This window comes from Amphiura filiformis, chromosome 3 (assembly GCF_039555335.1).
Source record: "Amphiura filiformis chromosome 3, Afil_fr2py, whole genome shotgun sequence".
NCBI lineage: Eukaryota > Metazoa > Echinodermata > Ophiuroidea > Amphilepidida > Amphiuridae > Amphiura > Amphiura filiformis.
The window spans coordinates 36,609,640-36,628,620 of NC_092630.1; the positions used below are offsets into that span (position 1 = coordinate 36,609,640).

The 18,981-nt window shown below is 40.6% G+C and overlaps 2 protein-coding genes across 2 annotated transcripts; one reads left to right on the forward strand and one right to left on the reverse strand.

The window, feature by feature from the left end:
• Positions 1 to 810: 810 nt before the first annotated feature.
• LOC140147682 (ankyrin repeat and SOCS box protein 5-like) lies at positions 811 to 18,646 on the reverse strand. Its single transcript, XM_072169451.1, has 7 exons — positions 18,508 to 18,646; positions 11,883 to 11,933; positions 10,041 to 10,237; positions 7,866 to 8,016; positions 6,535 to 6,669; positions 2,736 to 2,945; positions 811 to 1,122 (listed from the first exon to the last, which is right to left on the reverse strand). The coding sequence occupies exons 2-7, from the start codon at positions 11,914 to 11,916 to the stop codon at positions 941 to 943; spliced, it is 909 nt and encodes a 302-aa protein (XP_072025552.1). The 5' UTR covers positions 11,917 to 11,933; positions 18,508 to 18,646; the 3' UTR covers positions 811 to 940.
• LOC140147229 (uncharacterized) lies at positions 14,754 to 15,323 on the forward strand. Its single transcript, XM_072169009.1, has one exon. It carries the CDS (start codon positions 14,754 to 14,756, stop codon positions 15,321 to 15,323), a length of 570 nt encoding a protein of 189 aa, XP_072025110.1.
• Positions 18,647 to 18,981: the final 335 nt, after the last annotated feature.

Consider the following 18,981-nt stretch of genomic DNA (forward strand, 5'->3'; position numbering starts at 1 on the left):
GTCAAACAAATGTATGCTACATACATAACATATCTATTATGCAAATGAGTAATTATTGGTCATTATTCTACATCAATGATACAAATAATACTCATAAAGTCCCTGATAAAAATATGAAAGATTTTAGTACCAGATGCCATTTTGCAGTTTTCAGCAGACCAAAATAGTAAGGTTGTCTGCTGGGATTGATACTGCATGGCTTGTTATACCCTGTCACATATTTGTGGACCATTATATAACATTTCAATTTATAAGCACCAGCATCACATCCATAAAAGTTTCCACATTTAAAATGTAATTTCCTAAAAAGACAGTGGTCCCTTTTCATGAACAAACCTTAACATCATGCCCTAATGGCATGCGCAGGTTTTCAAAAGAAGGGAGCACAAGTTTTGATTCCCCAGACTGCTAAAAAATGTTTGTCTCGCTTCCTTCATCATAATTGATAGCCCCATGATTTCCCCCGACTGGGTGCATTTCCCTGACTGACTGACACCAATAGCCTCTTGGCCACCCCTATGTACACACCACTGTTGTGTGCCCCCTAAAAATCCCCATTCCCATATTTCATCAGTCCTTCAGCCAAGAGCTCATGATTCCACCCATTTTGCATTTTGTGTGTTGCTCATGGAGACGGAAATAGTACCTCCGGATTGTTCCAAAAAGCGCCAGCAAAATTCATATTTTTTATCCATGTTTTATTTATGATATGCATTGTACAAGTGCTATGCTGCAAACGCAGAACGTTTTACTGAAAAAGTCAGGTCATATAAAAATATATAATAATAATAAACCCTGAGGCTATACAACTTCTCCAAGTCCAGTTTATTTGGTATTCACACACTTGTGTATTCAACAACATCAAATATCCAATCAGGTATGATGGTGATTTTGGGATGTGATGTATCTACAAATCCACAATCAGATCTTGCTCAGAAAACTACTTTGAATGGTGCATGTCTTCCTCAGCAGTTGTCTCTTGGTTTGATTTTATGTCATCACATCGTAGGTATCTTTTCATCAAATCTGGTAGTGGTAAGTCTGGGATGGTATTTAACTTATTTGGTCCTAGGTATTGCCTCAAACCAAATCTACAAATACTGGCTAGAGTCATTGGGTTATCTGATGAAGAAATAGAGAATAAGTGAAAGCTTTAACATTGAATTTTGGGCTGAAAAGAACTTGACTTTCATCTTTCATATCAAAACACACCACTTTCATCTCAAATAATGATATTAATGCTCTGCATGCTAACCATGCGCTTCAACGGAAAAAGTTCAAGTTTTGAAATATTTTCTCAAAATATCAAGAGCTATCTCAAGAACTGCTGAACCAATACTAGGCTTGTTTGTACTCATTTTAATGCATTTGTCATGCTGATTCCAAATATGGTCATGAAAATGTACATTTCTGAAATTTTTGAATTTGTAAAAATTCTTGAAACATGTCGCTGCAGTCGACACCCACGTGAAGAGAGTTAAAGCTCATTGAAATGCTTTTCCTTTGAATATTCTTTATGTATGATCACAGGACAGCTTTAGTAAGCAGGGCTGGGATAATTGCAAGCCAGCCAGGCCATTGTCAGCAGCCTCTACAATATACTGTTTTTATAGCGATATACCTCAATATAAAACTAACTAGCTATATAACAGCATTTATAAGGTGCCTAATTTCCTAAGGACACAAGGTGACCATGGTGACCAAAGAGAAAGGAAAGAAAAACAAGAGGAAAGAGAGAAAGACTACAGGTTGAGGAAAATATGAGACTTGATCAGCTTTTTGAATGAAGATGTACTGCAATTCCTTCTTGAACAAGGCAAGGTTACTAAGAGAGAGACTAAGGGCAATGATGAAAAATGTCATATTACCAACCTGCCTATGGAAACTAGCCCCAGCCTGCCTATGGAAACTAGCCCCAGCCTGCCTATGGAAACTAGCCCCAGCCTGCCTATGGAAACTAGCCCCAGCCTGCCTATGGAAACTAGGGATGACAAGATGATCACCAGCAGCAAAGGAGCAGAGTAAGTGGATTGATAGACACAGTGAAGTGAGGAAAAATAACTACGATATGATAATCTCAAAGCTTTATAGGTGTGAACCAATGTGAGGAGAATGAGATTGTCTGGGCAACAGGCAGCCAGTGTAATTCACAAAGCCGATAGGAGGTATGGGTGCATTTTGGTACCCTAAAACTCAGCCTAGCAGCCGCACTATCCTGATTGCGATTCAGGTCCTTGTTGTATTGGAAATAAATTGAACAACAATACTATATGTATAGGATAAGAGTCCGGACAGCATTGTTACAGGTATCAAAGTTAAGGTCTGTTCATACTACCACCGCATTTGCGATGCGTTGCTTTGCAATGCCGATATATCGATTACTTTTTGCCGCAACTCAACGCAACTTGTCGCATTTCCAAGTTAAAATGTATTTAACTTTATTGCGATATCGCAATGCAGTAGTTTGCAATACGATGCAGTGCGACAACGCATCGCAAAGCAACGCATCGCAAATGCGGTGGTAGTATGAACGGACCTTTATGCACTGATTGGGAGTTGGGTGGAGGGAACACTATCCCCCAACAAAATCAACCAAAATTGGAAAGGCAAACTTTTCTTTAGGCCTGTTTAAGACCATAATACATCAAATTATGGTTTTTAAAAAGTTCTGAAATCAGGAGTAGTCTCATGCAATACTCATAAGGTATATACACCCATTGAGCGCTAATGCTTACCTTCATAGTATTTGAAGAGACTAGCCATCTCCATGCCACCCTGTCCTTCCGGTTTAACAACTTGTGATGGTTTCTTATTGTCCTTATTAATTGCACTTAGATTAGCACCGTATTCTATAAGCAACCTTGATAAGTCCTGATCATGACGTCTTGAAGCTATATGTAGTGGTGTGTCACATGTCTCCTGTGTTGATACATTCACATTAGCACCTGTGTCAGATGGAAAGCAAGTTGGTAGTTTAGATAAACACAGCCAAAAAAGAAAGTCTCCAGTAGTTCCATCCCCATTTAATCAGAGTCTGATGAGTTTATGGCAAAATAATTTATATAATAGTTTTCTATACACTTTCCTTCAAACGTTGATACCAAATTTGATATAAAAAGTTTAATCATCATGAGCATAGGAGCCGTTGTTTGGAAATTCGTGCAATTTTAAAAATGACAAATTACGAATTGACCACGCAAAATCCAATGCATGGTATCAGCTTATTATGTGGCCTGAAGCAACCCGTACAGGAATCATTGCACACTTGCCTGCGCACAATTGAAAGAGCGGGTATTTGATTTGCATTTTGACATGCATGGGTAAACCTTTAACCTGCCGGCCTATTCAGGCGACGTAATTCTTGGCACTCACGCTAGCTCTGCTACGTGATACAATTCCCTATGTCATTTTTATAATTGCGCGAATTTCCAAACAACGATTTCTATGCTCACGATGATTAAACTTTTGATATCAAATTTGGTATCAACCTTTGAAGGAAAGTGTATAGAAAACTATCATATAAATTATTTTGCCATAAACTCATCAGGCTCTGATTAAATGGGGATGGAACTACTGGAGACTTTCTTTTTTGGCTGTGTTTAGTAAGGAGTGCATTCAAAACCCCAAATGTGATGTGATGAAGCAAATTAGCAAAATGATGTCGGGAATATTTATTCTGAGATGTCCAATAATAGTATTCAACTTCCTTTGCATTTCTGAGCAACACTGCATTCACCCATTGCATGGTTCCGCCATTGCGAGGAGAGCTTCAATCTGACAGCATGCATGAATGGGAATTGAACCAGTCATATAACATCGCGTAAAGTTATGTAATTCTTCCTTTTCATGTCATACCAGTTCGAGGCTCTTCTTGCATCATGGCAGAACCGTGCAATAGGCGAATGGTCATATTTCTGCAACCGCAAGGTGCAAATCTAGTTATGATGGGGATTTCAGCAAAATAAAGCTAAAAAATCACATATGCCAATTGAGAAAAAAAATCTACCAAAAGTGTCTCTTTTAGTATGGCCTAATAAAGGTCACCATTGGACAAAAGAAGTTAAATTTTGGGCTGAAAAAGAAGAAGTTCATATTTTGGTGCTCTCACACCAAGCAAGGTCAGCACCACCACCAAAATAAATAAATCCTGGCTATTTTGCAGAACCCTAAACATGACCACCATCTACAGATGGCATGATAGAGTAAAGTTTATTTTGTGTTGCATAGGATCTGCCTGCCTTACCTGTCTGTCTGCCTGCTTCAAAACCAGTGGGCGTAGATTTCTTTTTGACATTGGGGGGGGGGGTGGTGGGTTGGAGAAATATTCTTGAAGTATAGTGAATCAACCACCTTTTGGCGACAGAATAAGTTTATGGTACAAATGCACGAGAAGCACACAAACATTTTTGCAATATTGAAGCTAAACTGATAAAATATGGTGCAAAAGTTGAATAAATTTGCATGAAGCATGCACAAATTTGCACTTTTGGGGCTAAATGGCCAAATATGAGGTTAATTTGGTCAGAAACCCACATACAGGCATCAACATTGGAGGGGATGATCATCCCCCTGGCAACATATTAGGAAGGGGGGGGGGGATTTAGTTCTTGGAACACTAGGCACACTTTGTCAAAACTTTGTGTAGAATTTGTTAATGCAAAAGTGTTCCAAGACATTATTGCATGAATACAGTCCTGTCAGACAGAGTTCGTCAGAATGTGTCACAAATAGTGGATCAAAATGACACCCTTTAGTTCACATCTTGAGTGCTTTAAAATTTATTCTATGAATGATTATTTTTATAAAGTGCAAAAAAACAAAAACAAAAAAGAACCATCAAATAAGTCCTAATGCAAATGTGCAACACAGAATTGTGAGGATATGTATAGTACTGTACATAAAATGATAAATTTGATTACTTTTATGACTGAAAAATTTCGTTTTATTTCCTGTAGCGTAGGTGAGTTGGTTATCTAAATGCAGGTGTAGGCCTATCATTCAGGCGCATACAAAGGATATTTTTCAATGGAGTGCAGAGTTTTAAAAAAGTGGACCTTTTCCCAAGGGGGGGGGCATTTTGTAAAAAGTGGACCTTCTTCCCAAAAGGTGAACATTTTTTGACAAAAAAAGCATATAGAAAATAAATATAAGCATAAAAAAAAACCTGAAAAGGCCTGAATTATCATCGATGGAAATTTTTGTTTGTGTTGAAAGGGGTCATTACTAGGTGCAAAGTTTGTTCAGTCTTGTTGCGGTGGCACCAGAACACTGTTGGTAACCCACGCTTTAGAAAGGGTGGGTTTGAAGGATCCACAAAATGCTTAAAAGGGTGTATATTGAAATCCCATTCTGTTTGGTCATCTAAAACTTATGTAATTCTCTTTGGATGCAAATCTGCACCTCCTGGACCACCATAACCACTTATTTATGATCATTACACTGCAAAAAGCGTGTTTAGGAATTAAACACTTTTCTTGCACCACATTTCTAAACATGCTTGATTCCTAAACCCTATAGTGGCAGCCAGCCCTGATATATAGCTACTAACCGCTCCATCTCGGGGCACTTGACGTGATGGGGGTGTGCAGACAGCGCATTGCAAAAAGTGTGTTTAGGAATTAAACACTTTTCTAAACACTATCTTGCACCATGTTTTTAAACATGTTTAAATGCTACACATGTTTAGGAATTTGATGGGTATGTGTTTAGGAATTTAACACATGATGTTTTGGAATTTGACATTGGTTTTTAGGAATAAAACAGTTTTCTTGCACCACGTTTCTAAACATGTTTGATTCCTAAACACCAATGTCAAATTTCCTAAACACAGCCCATCAAATTCCTAAACATGTGTAGCATTTAAAATGTTTAAAAATGTGGTGCAAGATAGTGTTTAGAAAAGTTTTTAATTCCTAAACACACTTTTTGCAGTGTAACCACGCTTAGAAAGGGTGGGTTTCGGAGTTCTGGTATAAAGGGTATAAAATAAAAAGGGTGGGTTTGAAATAAAAAGGGTGGGTTTGTATCACCACTGCCAACTATGAACATGGATGCGTAAAATGAAGGGGGCAGCCCTGGACAAAATCCGAAAAGTGCCTAAAATGTGGCAATGTATGCCATAAGTAGTGCAATGTTGCTAATATTTTTGATCTTACTGAGGGTACAACTATAGGGGAAAAGCCTCAGTAAGGTGCTTTTAAGGGAATTGCCCCTGCCCCCTATATATACTATCCCAGCACCCTAACGCCTTGAACCGAGGCTAGTACGGTAACTGAAAAGATCAGGAAAATCTATCAATTGTGAACAAATTAAAACAAATCAGGGTTTATCTGTAAAAGTAATAGCCAGAGCATGCACAATGGCAAGTGGACTATACTTGCATAGCAATCAAATAGAGGGAGTAGGTGACTGAGAAGATATAGGCATATGCCCCACTTCCCACCAGGTCACCTTGCCCCCTTTGTTCCCTCTGGAAAAAATCCTGGCTATGCCACTGGATACCTCAGTCTTTTTAATATCACTTACGACTCTTACCAGCTTGTAATAAAGCAGTAGCCACGTGTACTTTGCCTCGCTTGGATGCTGTCAGGAGTGGTGTATCCTGTTGTCTATCCTTGGCTTCTATATCTGCTCCTGATGACATCAAATTTTTCACACAATCTATGGCACCTGGGAATAGGCACAAAGCAGTTTGATACAAGTCAGAATGAATGAATGATATTTTTATCAGCATTTTGCAGGGAATCTGAACACACTAGAGAACCTTCCTCAGGAGCGGATCCAGGAATTTTTGATAGAGGGGGCGCCTTTTGGTCAACGATGAAAAAATGGTGTTAAGGGGGTTACCCCCTCGAAAACTCAACGGTTTTGGCCCATTGTTTGCTGCTCATGGCCGAATTTGTTCATTTTTTTAAATTCCTTTCATTTTTTGTATTTTAAGTTGGGCCGGCGCTCTTTGCTAGGCAAGAAATAGAGGGGCGCGCGCCGGCTGCGCCCCCCCCCTAAATCCGCCCCTGTTCCTGACATTCAGTTTCCACTCTCCAGGATTGTCATGCCCGAGGTTGTCATGACCAAACTTTGATTTTGAAACCTCTCCATACCCCAGGGGGCACTCAACTTTGGAAGTGACGGGATGTGCGGACAGCAGTTCAAACTAGGGGTCTTTTCGGTGAGAGCCTAGGCACCTAAAAAGGGGGTCTTTCAGTGAGAAGGGCCCCCAAAAGGGGGGCTCTTTCCGTGAGACTGGGGAAATCTTACCAAAAAGGGGGTTATTCAGTGAGACTGGGAAAAATTATGGATCAAGGTAAAAGAGTTGATGAAAATTTTTCAAAAATTCATCAAAATTTGAAAATGTTTTGAAAATTTTGAGGAAAAATAATGAAAAAACCGGGTCATTTAGTGATAGATGATCAGAAATTTCCCCAAAATGTTTGAAAAAGGGGTCTTTTAGTGACAGGAAAACAAAAAAGGGGTCATTGGGTGAGAGGGAGTTCAGTAAAATAAATTATTTTAGTGAGTGCCCCCTCCCCTCCCCACGCTCCATACTATGTATACTGGTACTTCTTTATGGCGTGTTAGACATTTTAAAGAATTTAATACCATTTGTCAATAGACAGTAGCAAAGGTGGTGTATCTGTAAGGCACATTTACTTTGTACCACAGCCCGTGTGCTGTGCTACAGATGCACCATCTTTGATCGCGCATATATCACAGGCGAACGCTACTGTCTCAAGAAAGCTTATTCTGCATATCTGCAGACAACATGAAGCACTGATGTAAAATTTCAAGACCCCATCAGGAATTTGAGTATATGCCTTTATTTCTGTAATCCAACAAGTACATTTGACATTTTATATATGAATTACCTTCGAATGCTGCAGCATGTAATGGCGGTATTCGTTGGTTTTCTAAGTCTGGATTAGCACCGGAGTCTAGTAATAATTTAACACAGTCACTGTGTCCATGAGTACTGGCATATATCAAAGGACTTTGACCAGCAATGTCTAATGTGTTCACCTGTAAATTTAAATGAATAAATTAATTAATCAATATTTATTCAAAAACTCACCATTAATTATTTTAAATGAATGACTGAATGACTGATTAATTCTTTAATTAAAGGTCCGTAACCCGATCGACAGCATCATCCCCCCGATTTTTTTCATTGTTGATGAGGTTTTAGTATCACATAATAGATACTATTTTTCTCATTACTATCCTGAAATTTGACGCTCCAAGTCGATGTATTTCGGAGAAATCATGAAACACAGCGGCTTTTACAGGTATACCAGTTTGTAAACAATGGTAAATACTTTGATTTCTGGGCTGGGAATTATGTACGAAATAGCTCGTAATAGCAGTCGCCGCAACAGCTACTTTGGTTTCGCTTCATACACATTCTGTGAAAAAGCGAACCACACTAACTGCTGAGGAGACGCGTCTAGACGGTGTGCCGTATTTAATTATAAAGTTTCCACGATGGAGGCAGCGGGCGATTAGCTCAGTCGGTTAGCGCCGGCTTCATGTTTCTACCGAGAGGTAATCGGTTCAAAATCCGTGTCGGAATGTTTTTTCCTCTCCATTTTTAACCCAAACTTTTTTATATTCATTTGAAATGTACATATTGCAAGGGGAAATATATTTTGTTTCCTTTTTTTCTGAAACGGTACGAAAAAAAAACATATATTTTTCTTTCAATAGGCTACGGGCCGGGCATTGATTGTACAGCATGTCAGCATTAAATTCGCCATACTGAACGGAAATGGTTGTTGTTGCTTGCCTACCCAGAATGCAATTCACGTATACCAAGGTATTGGATTGCAAATTTGGCTATTTATTCACATTTACGCCGAAAATGCTCTCGTTTTTTCACAAAGCAGCATAAAGGGGGGGAGATATTTGATATTATTATGTAATTTTAAAGACAATCCATATCCAAAACCAATAGGGTTACCCCCCTTTAATTAAAACAAATAACAATAACAAAACAGAGAGACAGTGTAAATATGCTTGGAAGGAACAAATTAACCATCTGTGCTCTTTTCCTGTGATACTAGTGCAGTCCTATTATACTAGATCGGCTTCAAAAGCTTTCAAACTTCAGTTTTTAATTTGTTTAATTTAACAGTTAGAACAGTTGGAAGGTACACTATCAATATTTATTTATAGTACTATCACAAACCTGCATTTCCATGCAAATACAATGTACACAAATGTCTGCAATTCCATGCATGATGTATTACACTGCTTTCTCTGATATAAATGTTAAACCATAAAGTGCATACATATTTTGTCATATAAGCTTTTTTAGTTGTTCTGCCAGTAGACTGTCCCACAGTCTCGGTTCCATCTCTGGGTATAATTATTTATTATTATTATTTATTATTAATAAGAGCTAAAACCACCTTCTCCTTCACTCCAAAGATTAAAACCAACACACCACTAAGCCCTAACTAATGGCAACAAAGTTATAGTGCTCCTGGAGCACTGTGCGTCGACAAAAACTCAATTAATCTACAAACCAACTTGTTTATTTTTTCATAATAGCTCTCCTAATCCGAGACTGTTCCGCTTTGATAATAAACTGACTTCCAAATAATTATCAAGCTATGTAACGTGACTGTGGCGTCAATTATGATAGCCCCGCCCCATTGTTAATTCAAATATGGTAGGCACATAACATGCATGACCCAGTTCTATTGTCATTTTGCGCGCGCGTTGGTTATGATCAACAGACTATCAATGAAAACTCATGATTGTAACATATTCTGGTGGAAATTACAGCATAAGATTTGTTTCTCTTTATCAAACTATACAGCAAGTCAAGTGGGTCATTTTTTCTTGAATTGTTGTTGTTATAAATTTAAAAACAATGCATTTTCGGGTAGGCCTATAATTTAGACCAGTAGGCTCCCTAGTTTAACATTACAACTTTGGATATTTAATTTAATTTGACTGATTTTTACTTGGGCCATCAGGTGTGAAATAAGTAAAATAAGTAAAATATCCAAAGCTATAAACACGAAATAATATCATCCTACCTTAGCACCAGCTTGAATAAGATGTCTTGCAGAGTAGACATGTCCTGTCCAGCATGCATCATGTAATGCTGTTATACCATTACAGGTATGGGCATTCACATTTTGACCCTCTTTTATAAGACTGTATAAAGTAAGAAGTTGACCTCTACTTGCAGCATAGTGTAGGTGGGTTCTATCACCAGTGTCCTGAGTGGAACCTATACAACATAAATTGTAAACAATAATAACATTTTTATTATAAACTTGTTTAAAAATAACATCATAACAAAAATGCTCTGAATTCAAGAAAAGTTTGTACATACCTTGCTGTAGAAACATGTTGTTGATATAGCAATCAGTTATTTGCAGAATTCATTAAAACCTGATAACTTCACAGCTTAAATACTGAAAGCATTATGAGGTCATTTCATTGTGGCAATGTAGCATGCATACTGTATACTTTACATAACCTTCACCCAGGGTAGGCCCAAGTGACCTCACATTATAATTAAATTCATGGATTACCATGATAACCACTGATATAACAGGTCAGTGGTCAGTGTATACAAATTTCCTACATGTAAATGTGCACTTTCCATCAGGTGGGCACAGCTGGGCCTCATGCTCTCTGGCCTCATTCAGTCATGGTGACCTTTAATATTCAGATTACTACAACCAATACTACTGTATTAGCATTACATATTTTCATTTATAGGGCCTACTTTACATATTGATATTTATTTATTTTCAATAGTTTGATATAAAAGATACAAGTTTAGCTAAGTTTGTTATTAATTCTAGGAAAATATAAGTATATCATATAGCTATTGCTTTGTTAAATTTTTCTGTTGACAACTTTATGCAACTTGAGCAGACTATGTAGCAGAATAAAATGATCATTATTTACATTATTTGTATGCATTGCATGACCTTAACTTTCTCTTTATTCATTCATCTTGTTCAATATTACAAATTAGGTACCATACTTAATCACACTGTTCTTTTGATACCCTGGGATGGGACTGGTAACCTGGGATTGGTACCCGGGGATCGGTACCCACTATGCTAGCAGGTACTTACGAAAGTCCCCCGTGCTGGCATTATTTACAAATATTTGCTATCATTGTAAGGCATATTTTTATACATACTATTATACATTTTTATACTTTTGAAATCACAAACATTTTGGCCAATTCAATTTCAAGGGATATTTGCAAGCAATACCAGCAAACAGAGTGATCCAAATCTTAAGGCCAAGGCAAATAGTTCATTAGTTCAATTCTCGTTTCCTGTTACCCATGTACACTATTACAGTATTAATTTTTATATTATGACATTTCTATATTATAGTATTTTAATAAATGAATTAAAGTAATATATTTTGTGAAGTAATGCTTACATAGTTGGTATAATATATTTTCATGTACAATGATTAAGGGATGTATGGCCTTCATTTTTAAGAAATGCTAAGAAATGGCTCACATTCAGGAAATAAAAAAGTTTTTAGTGGAAAATCTGTTTTAATGTTTTCTTTCCTATGTAAGCACCATAGATGGTACAATAATTAATTTCTCATACAACAGCAATTTCAGCAATAAAATGTAGTGCAGTACGGTACAGTATTTAAATAAAATATCGATTCACAGAAATAAACATGATGAATAAACATGCAGACAGCAGCTGCAGATCTGTGAATATTGTGACTCAAAATAATTAATAAAACCACACATACACACAAACCTAACAAGCCAAAACAAAACACACCATTTTTTAAATCTGTTATAGGCCTAAATAAAATGCATGCCTTTCTTTTTATCCCAATTATAAAGCATATAAATAAATGCTTCTAGTTTATATACTCACATTCATTCAGCAATTGGCTAACTTTCTGTGCCATAGTTCATGACAGGAAATCTGAAAAGTAAAGTGCACGGTAATTAATATGTTGAAATATTTTATGTTTGGTGTCAATAGGATTAAATGTAGAGCTATGTAGTAACTGCCCAGGTTTGTATACATGTAGGCCTACATATTTCTACTTGGAATATGAGTATAAGATTTTGTCTCAGAAGTCACAAAAGTGTTGTGGTGTAGCTAACATCTTCATTGGCAGAGATCAAGGCCAAGGGGGTGATCCAAACAATCAGCACCCCTCCTCCCCATTTTGATGCTAGTGAGTTTCTGACCAAATTAACCTCATTTTTTGGCCAGGCCATTTCTGCCTAATTTGCAGAAATTGTTCCATTTTTATACCTTATTTCACTATTTTAGCTTCAATATGGCAAAAGTACTTCAAGAAGTATTTCCAGCCACACCACCCCACCCCCACCCCATGTCGAAAGGAACTTCACGGTCTCACCACTGAATATCTAATTAGCCCCACCACAGAAAGTGAAACAACAAAATCCAATGTCTGATGGTCGGGCTGATGGTGAGCCCAAATCCTCCTTTTCCCAGCGCCAGTTGTGATTCAGCCCTGTACAAGTTGACAGGCTTCAATAGTGTTGTTGGGAGACAGGCTCCTTCTAGCTACTGTTGCTACCTGCTATTCTCCATTCTGCAAGTTGCTCTGCATGGCAAGGTTAGTGCATGATTGTCGTGACATAATTACCACACAGTAACTATAGTGGCGTGGTGGCAGCACTGGAAAAGGATTCCACGCACCTGTGAAACCTACTCTACTGCATCCTAGCACCCTGTGACACTGTCTGGAACTATCTGAATTTAAGCTTACCTAAATTTAAGCTTAAGCATACTTTCTACAGTTAAGCTTACATCACATGTCAAGTCACACACTTCCCAGTGGACAATCAGTCAGTTAGTATTGAACTGTCATAACACTGCCTTGGTTTATTGCAGAGCCCTCACCAGTCTTACAATATGGCTACTAATCGTGCCCCCAAACAGTGGAGTCTCACAAAGATTGAGACAGTAAACTCTTTTGAGAATTGGAAACAGAACTTACTGTACACATTGTCCCTAGATCAAAACTTCACCCCCCTACCTTACTGAAGGACTACAGTGGGGCAACAAGACTAAAACAGCCCCCCCCCCCAACGTGGCAAGATAGATGATGGAGAAGATGTTGGCCTTTTCCGTTACGGAAAACAGCGCAACAGAAGTGTGCCACCCTGGATCTCATGCTAGGACAAATCGCTAATTATTGCCCAATCATCGCGCGTAAAACAATAATCAAAAACTCCAAATCATTAAACAATATTTGGCAGACACTTAGATTGCACCACGGTTTTCAAAGCACCGGCGGTCACTTTCTTGACTTCAGCACCATACAGCTAGAACCAAATGAGCGTCATGAAGATCTCTATCAGCGGCTCATGGCCTTTGTGGAGGACAACCTACTTGTACCAGATGGAGGATAACACACCATGGTCAGGCTATTGACGAGGATGAAGAGCTTACCCCATCCTTGGAGAACTTTATCGTGCTTACATGGCTACGTTTAATCCACAATGATCTACCTCGTTTGGTGAAACAACGATACGGTACCGAACTCCGTTCAAGAACTTTGGCCTCAATCAAACCAGAGATATCTCAAGCCCTGGACTCCCTTCTTGACGAATTACAGACATCAGAGAATGCAAGATCAATGCGTGCTACAGTACCCGTCCTCAACAGTTTCCCGCCAGGGCGCCTTTGGTGGAAGATCACGCACAGCACCCCAACGACCAAGACCAACTAAGACATGCCCCATATGCAAACAAGTTGGACGCTTTCGGAGTACCAACACTTCCTTAGCGAGTGCTCTTATCTACCTGACAAAGATGAAAAGTTTATCTTACGTGCCCGCGAAGTAGGCAACATTTGTGAAGATGATGATGAAGAAGAAGCCTCTGATGTCACATGTGCGTCGTGGAACAAAACATACAAGATCAACCACTCTCAGAAATACCAACTACACATCGTGTCCAAGTTCGCCAGTCGCCATACTTTAATGCCTTCCACAAGCATCATTCAGTCAGAGTTACTCTTGATAGCGGAGCAGAAGGCAACCTCATTCGTGAAAGTACAACAAAATCCTTGAACGCCAACATTCGTAAAAGCACTCAATCGGCACACCAAGCAGATGGCTCGTCACCGTTAACTGTTGTTGTTGAAACTACTGTGACCTTCCCTCGGGATGGACATGACTTCCATTTTGAGGGTTTGGTAGTTGAGAACTTAGATGTTGATGTATTGGCTGGCATTCCTTTCATGGAGGTTAATGACATCACAATCAGACCTGCTAAACACGAGATCATTCTCGCCGATGGAACTACATGGTTATATGGATCTCGGCTCACTACTGACAAGCCTAATCACCAGAGTGTGCGACGTGCCCATGTGTTACTGAGCCCCTTCAGGAACCACAACCATTTGGCCAGGCGACTTTGTTGAGATTGAGCTACCACAAGAAGTGTCACCTCATGACGGTACCTATGCCCTGGAGCCACGCACCGACACCCACATTGCCAAGACCCTCGCAGCAAACCGGATATGGCCCAATCCTACTATAGTGCAAAGCATTGCAGGGAAAATCCGTGTCCCTAATCTCACCAATGAGCCCCTAACCCTCAAACGCCAAGAACACTTTGGTCAAATCCGTTCCGTTTACATCCCAGAAGCCAGAGAAACATTGCCTGTAAGACAAAGTGGTGCTACAAAGATCCAACCAACTCAGCCCTTTTCTGTATCTGTCTCGGTGGATCCGGACAACACACTCAGTTCGAAGATCAGATGAAGTTCCGCACCCTGTTAGAGGAGTATGATGAGGTCTTCAATCCTTTATTTCCTGGCTACAATGGCTCAGCAGGTCCCTTCAAAGCTGTTGTCAATATGGGGCCGGTCCAGCCACCACAGCGAAAGGGTAGACTCCCACAGTATGCACCGGACAAGCTCCAAGCACTCCAACACAAATTTGACGACCTGGAGAAACAAGGTGTGTTTGCTCGTCCAGAGGACATCGGCGTAACGGTGGAGTACCTCAACCCCTCATTCTTAATAAAAAAAACCAGCGGCGGTTTTCGGCTGGTAACCGCTTTTGCAGAGGTTGGCTGTTATAGCAAGCCGCAGCCATCTCTCATGCCAGACGTCGACTCTACTCTCCGCAACATTGCGAGATGGAGGTATCTCATTGCAACTGACCTCACAAGTGCATTCTATCAGATCCCTTTGTCACGGGCATCAATGAAGTACTGCATGGGTAGCTACACCCTACCGCGGAATACGTGTGTACACCAGATCAGCTATGGGAATGCCTGGTTCGGAAACGGCACTGGAAGAGCTCATGTGTCGTGTACTTGGTGATCTTCTTGAAAAGGGAGTTGTTACCAAGCTCGCCGACGACCTGTACTGTGGAGGCAACACAGTCGAAGAGCTACTCCATAACTGGCGGTTAGTACTCCATGCCCTGTACAAATGCAGCCTCCGTCTTTCTGCCTCCAAGACTATCATTTGTCCTAAAAGTACGATGATCCTGGGGTGGATATGGTCCAGTGGCACTCTTCGGGCTAGTCCCCACAAAGTTGCAACCCTCAGCACATGTTCCACTCCAAGCAATGTACGTGGTCTTCGATCCTTCATAGGTGCTTTTAAAGTACTGGCTCGCGTGATCCCCAACTGTACCCAGCTCCTCAGCCCACTTGATAATGCCATCGCTGGTCTCCAGTCAAAGGACAAGATACCATGGACAGATGAACTCAATACAGCTTTCAGAACTGCCCAGACAGCTCTCACCTCATCCCATACCATCACCCTTCCACGCCCAGATGACCAATTGTGGATTGTTACAGATGGTTCTGTCAAGAAACACAGTATTGGATCAACTCTGTATGTTACTCGCAATGATAAACCACTCCTCGCTGGATTCTTCAGTGCCAAGCTTCGTGGTCGTCAACCTACATGGCTACCCTGTGAAGTTGAAGCCCTTTCAATAGCAGCCTCTACCAAGCACTTCAGCCCTTTGCTCATTCAGTCTCATCACCATGCGTGTATCCTCACAGACAGCAAACCATGTGTTCAAGCCTACGTGAAGCTTTGTCGTGGAGAATTCTCCACAAGCCCACGGGTTTCAACCTTTCTGTCTACCGTCAGTCGCTATCAAGCATCTGTACGCCACCTTGCTGGGTCTGCCAACATTCCCTCCGATTTTGCAAGCCGCAATGCCCCTGATTGCACCGAACCAGTGTGTCAGATCTGTAACTTTGTGAAACGAGAGGAAGAATCCACAGTTCTCCGTATATCTACCCAAGACATTATGTCTGGGCATGCCCGCCTCCCGTTTACCAGTAGACCAGCCTGGACAAGTATCCAGCAGGAGTGCTCCGATATGCGACGATGTCATGCACATCTCACACAGGGCACAAGACCGTCTAAGAAAGCAACCAATGTGAAAGATGTTAAACGATATCTTCAGGTAGCTTCAGTCGCCAAGGATGGTTTACTAGTTGTTCACCGTGATCAGCCATTGTCACCTACGGCGTGAGTGCATCATTGTCCCCGCCAAGTTCTCAGTGGCTTATTAACAGCACTTCATATTCAACTTGATCATCCCACACGACACCAACTTCGCTCAGTCACACAGCGCCACTTTTATGCCCTGGATCTGGATAAAACCATTGACCAAGTCACATCAGGCTGTCACCATTGTGCATCCCTCAGCAACATACCCCAGTCACTCCTGACCCAGTCGACAGGTGACCCTCCAGAAACTGTTGGTGTATCCTTCGCTGCTGATGTCATACGACGCAGTCGTCAGTGCATCCTTGTACTCCGTGAAACCTCCACATCTTTCACCACATCTTGTATTATTGATAATGAACGTCATGACACTCTCCGGGATGCTTTAATTCGCTGGTGCATTGGACTGCGCCCACTAGTTGGTCCCCAGCTGTTATTCGCACAGATCCAGCCCCTGGCTTTGTACGCCTTGCTCAGGACAAGCTCCTCAAACAGCACCGACTGACCATTGAGATAGGCCGCATCAAGAATGTCAATAAAAACCCAGTTGCTGAGAAGGCTATTCGGGAACTAGAAGATGAGTTGATTCGCCTCGACCCAGTGGGTGGCCCCATAACGGACCTCACCCTTTCAATCGCCATTGCCAACTTAAATGCCCGCATTAGGTCACGTGGTCTTTCTGCACGAGAGATGTGGTACCAACGTGATCAGTTCAGCAATCAACAAATCCCCATTTGTGACCAGCAGCTCATTCAGTCACAACATCAGCTCCGCAAGTCTAATCACCCATACAGCGAGCGCTCGAAGACTCCCCACAAACAGCCTGTCGTTTCCTCACCAATCGATGTTGGTGATCTTGTGTACCTTAAAACTGACCATGATAAATCCCGTGCCAGAAATCGGTATTTGGTTACTTCAGTTGACAGTACCTGGTGTAATGTGCGCAAGTTCATAGGCTCACAGTTAAGGAATGCCTCATATCGCGTTAAGAAGTCTGAATGCTACACAGTTCCATATCAGCAAGAGCACACACCACATCCTCGACCAGGTCGCCTTTATTCATATGGTACTGGTAGCGATGATGATGACCCTGTGGACAAGAGTCCACAGCCACCGGTTCCTCCTCTCATCCCACTTGAGCTTTCTACCCCTGCATCTAATGATATAAACAGTGAGCAGAGCAGTCAGCCTGCAGAGTCTAGCACAGACATGCATGAGCTTCATTCCCAGAGTCCTCCCATAGCATCAGCAGATAGTCCTTCAACAACTTTAGCAGATGCTGATCCTCCTTCAACGCCAACAGATACCGGTCTTGCAATCAATGGCCCCAGACGCTCTGAGCGTCACCGCAAGGCACCACCACACCTCCAGGACTTTGTGGTGGATTATTAAAGCAGTCCACAGCAATTATTTGAACTCTATGAGTATGAGAGTCATCTTGTAAATATTTTACCCTTTGAAGTGTTCCAGTACTTTACACACAGTTGTGTTCTGCTGATTGCGTTATTTTTGACTTTTGAATTTGATAATTGGAAGTTTCCATCGTGTTATGAACTATTCTGAACTATTATCGCGTTAGTTCTTCATTAACTTTTATCATGGTCACCATGATGAATTCAAGACAAGACAAGGGAAGAAGAAATCAAGAAGAAAAGTGGCCACGCCAGTTGTGATTCAGCCCTGTACAAGTTGACAGGCTTCAATAGTGTTGTTGGGAGACAGGCTCCTTCTAGCTACTGTTGCTACCTGCTATTCTCCATTCTGCAAGTTGCTCTGCATGGCAAGGTTAGTGCATGATTGTCGTGACATAATTACCACACAGTAACTATAGTGGCGCAGTCTATCATGCATCCCGCGACAAATTGGATGACTCAAGCAGCGAGGCTGAAGGTTGACGCTTCGCTACTAGATTTTAACCTCGGCCAGAGTCATTCTTGAAAGGACTTACACAAGTACATAGCACATTGGTGGTCAGTCTACTGGCCGAGTAGATTGAGAGGCAGAATAACAGAATAACAGACCGTAAGCTTACCTTTTTTTGTTCATGCATCTAATATAGGTATAACGCAGTGCAACTTGCAACTCTCCGACATGTAGACTATAGTCTGAAATCTTACAAATCGTTACAACTGGTACAAATTAATGGAGCTGAAATGGACTAAATTTTACACCAGCTGATAGTGAAAGTGACGAGGCTTACGAGCTGTGCATAGTCGCTCGTCACCAATGAAAACAAAACGGGAAATTCCCAATTCCCAGTTCTAAATCTGGATCTTTCTAGTCTACTTTAGTAGAATTTAAAAAAGTATAGTTTGGTATATCTCCGAAAGACTCCGATGTACATTTCTTGTTCAAGTGTCAAAATTTGACAAAAGAAAATGAACAATTATCTGATTTAGATAACAAAAATCTTTCGTGATCCTAACATCCTCTATTATGTCATTTTTCATTAGATATCCACGAAAAAAACCTATTCCCAAAATTTCAGTTGATTCCGATTTTGCGT

Bases quoted from the DNA above. Each gene is read 5' to 3' on its own strand.
- LOC140147682 (XM_072169451.1), bottom strand. From the start codon at position 11,916: ATGGCACAGAAAGTTAGCCAATTGCTGAATGAAT. The intron at 10,238-11,882 runs GTGAGTATATAA...TATGTTGTATAG, and splicing joins TAGCCAATTGCTGAATGAAT to GTTCCACTCAGGACACTGGT. The intron at 2,946-6,534 runs GTAAGAGTCGTA...CATCTGACACAG, and splicing joins TACTGCTTTATTACAAGCTG to GTGCTAATGTGAATGTATCA.
- LOC140147229 (XM_072169009.1), top strand. From the start codon at position 14,754: ATGAAGTTCCGCACCCTGTTAGAGGAGTATGATGAGGTCTTCAATCCT.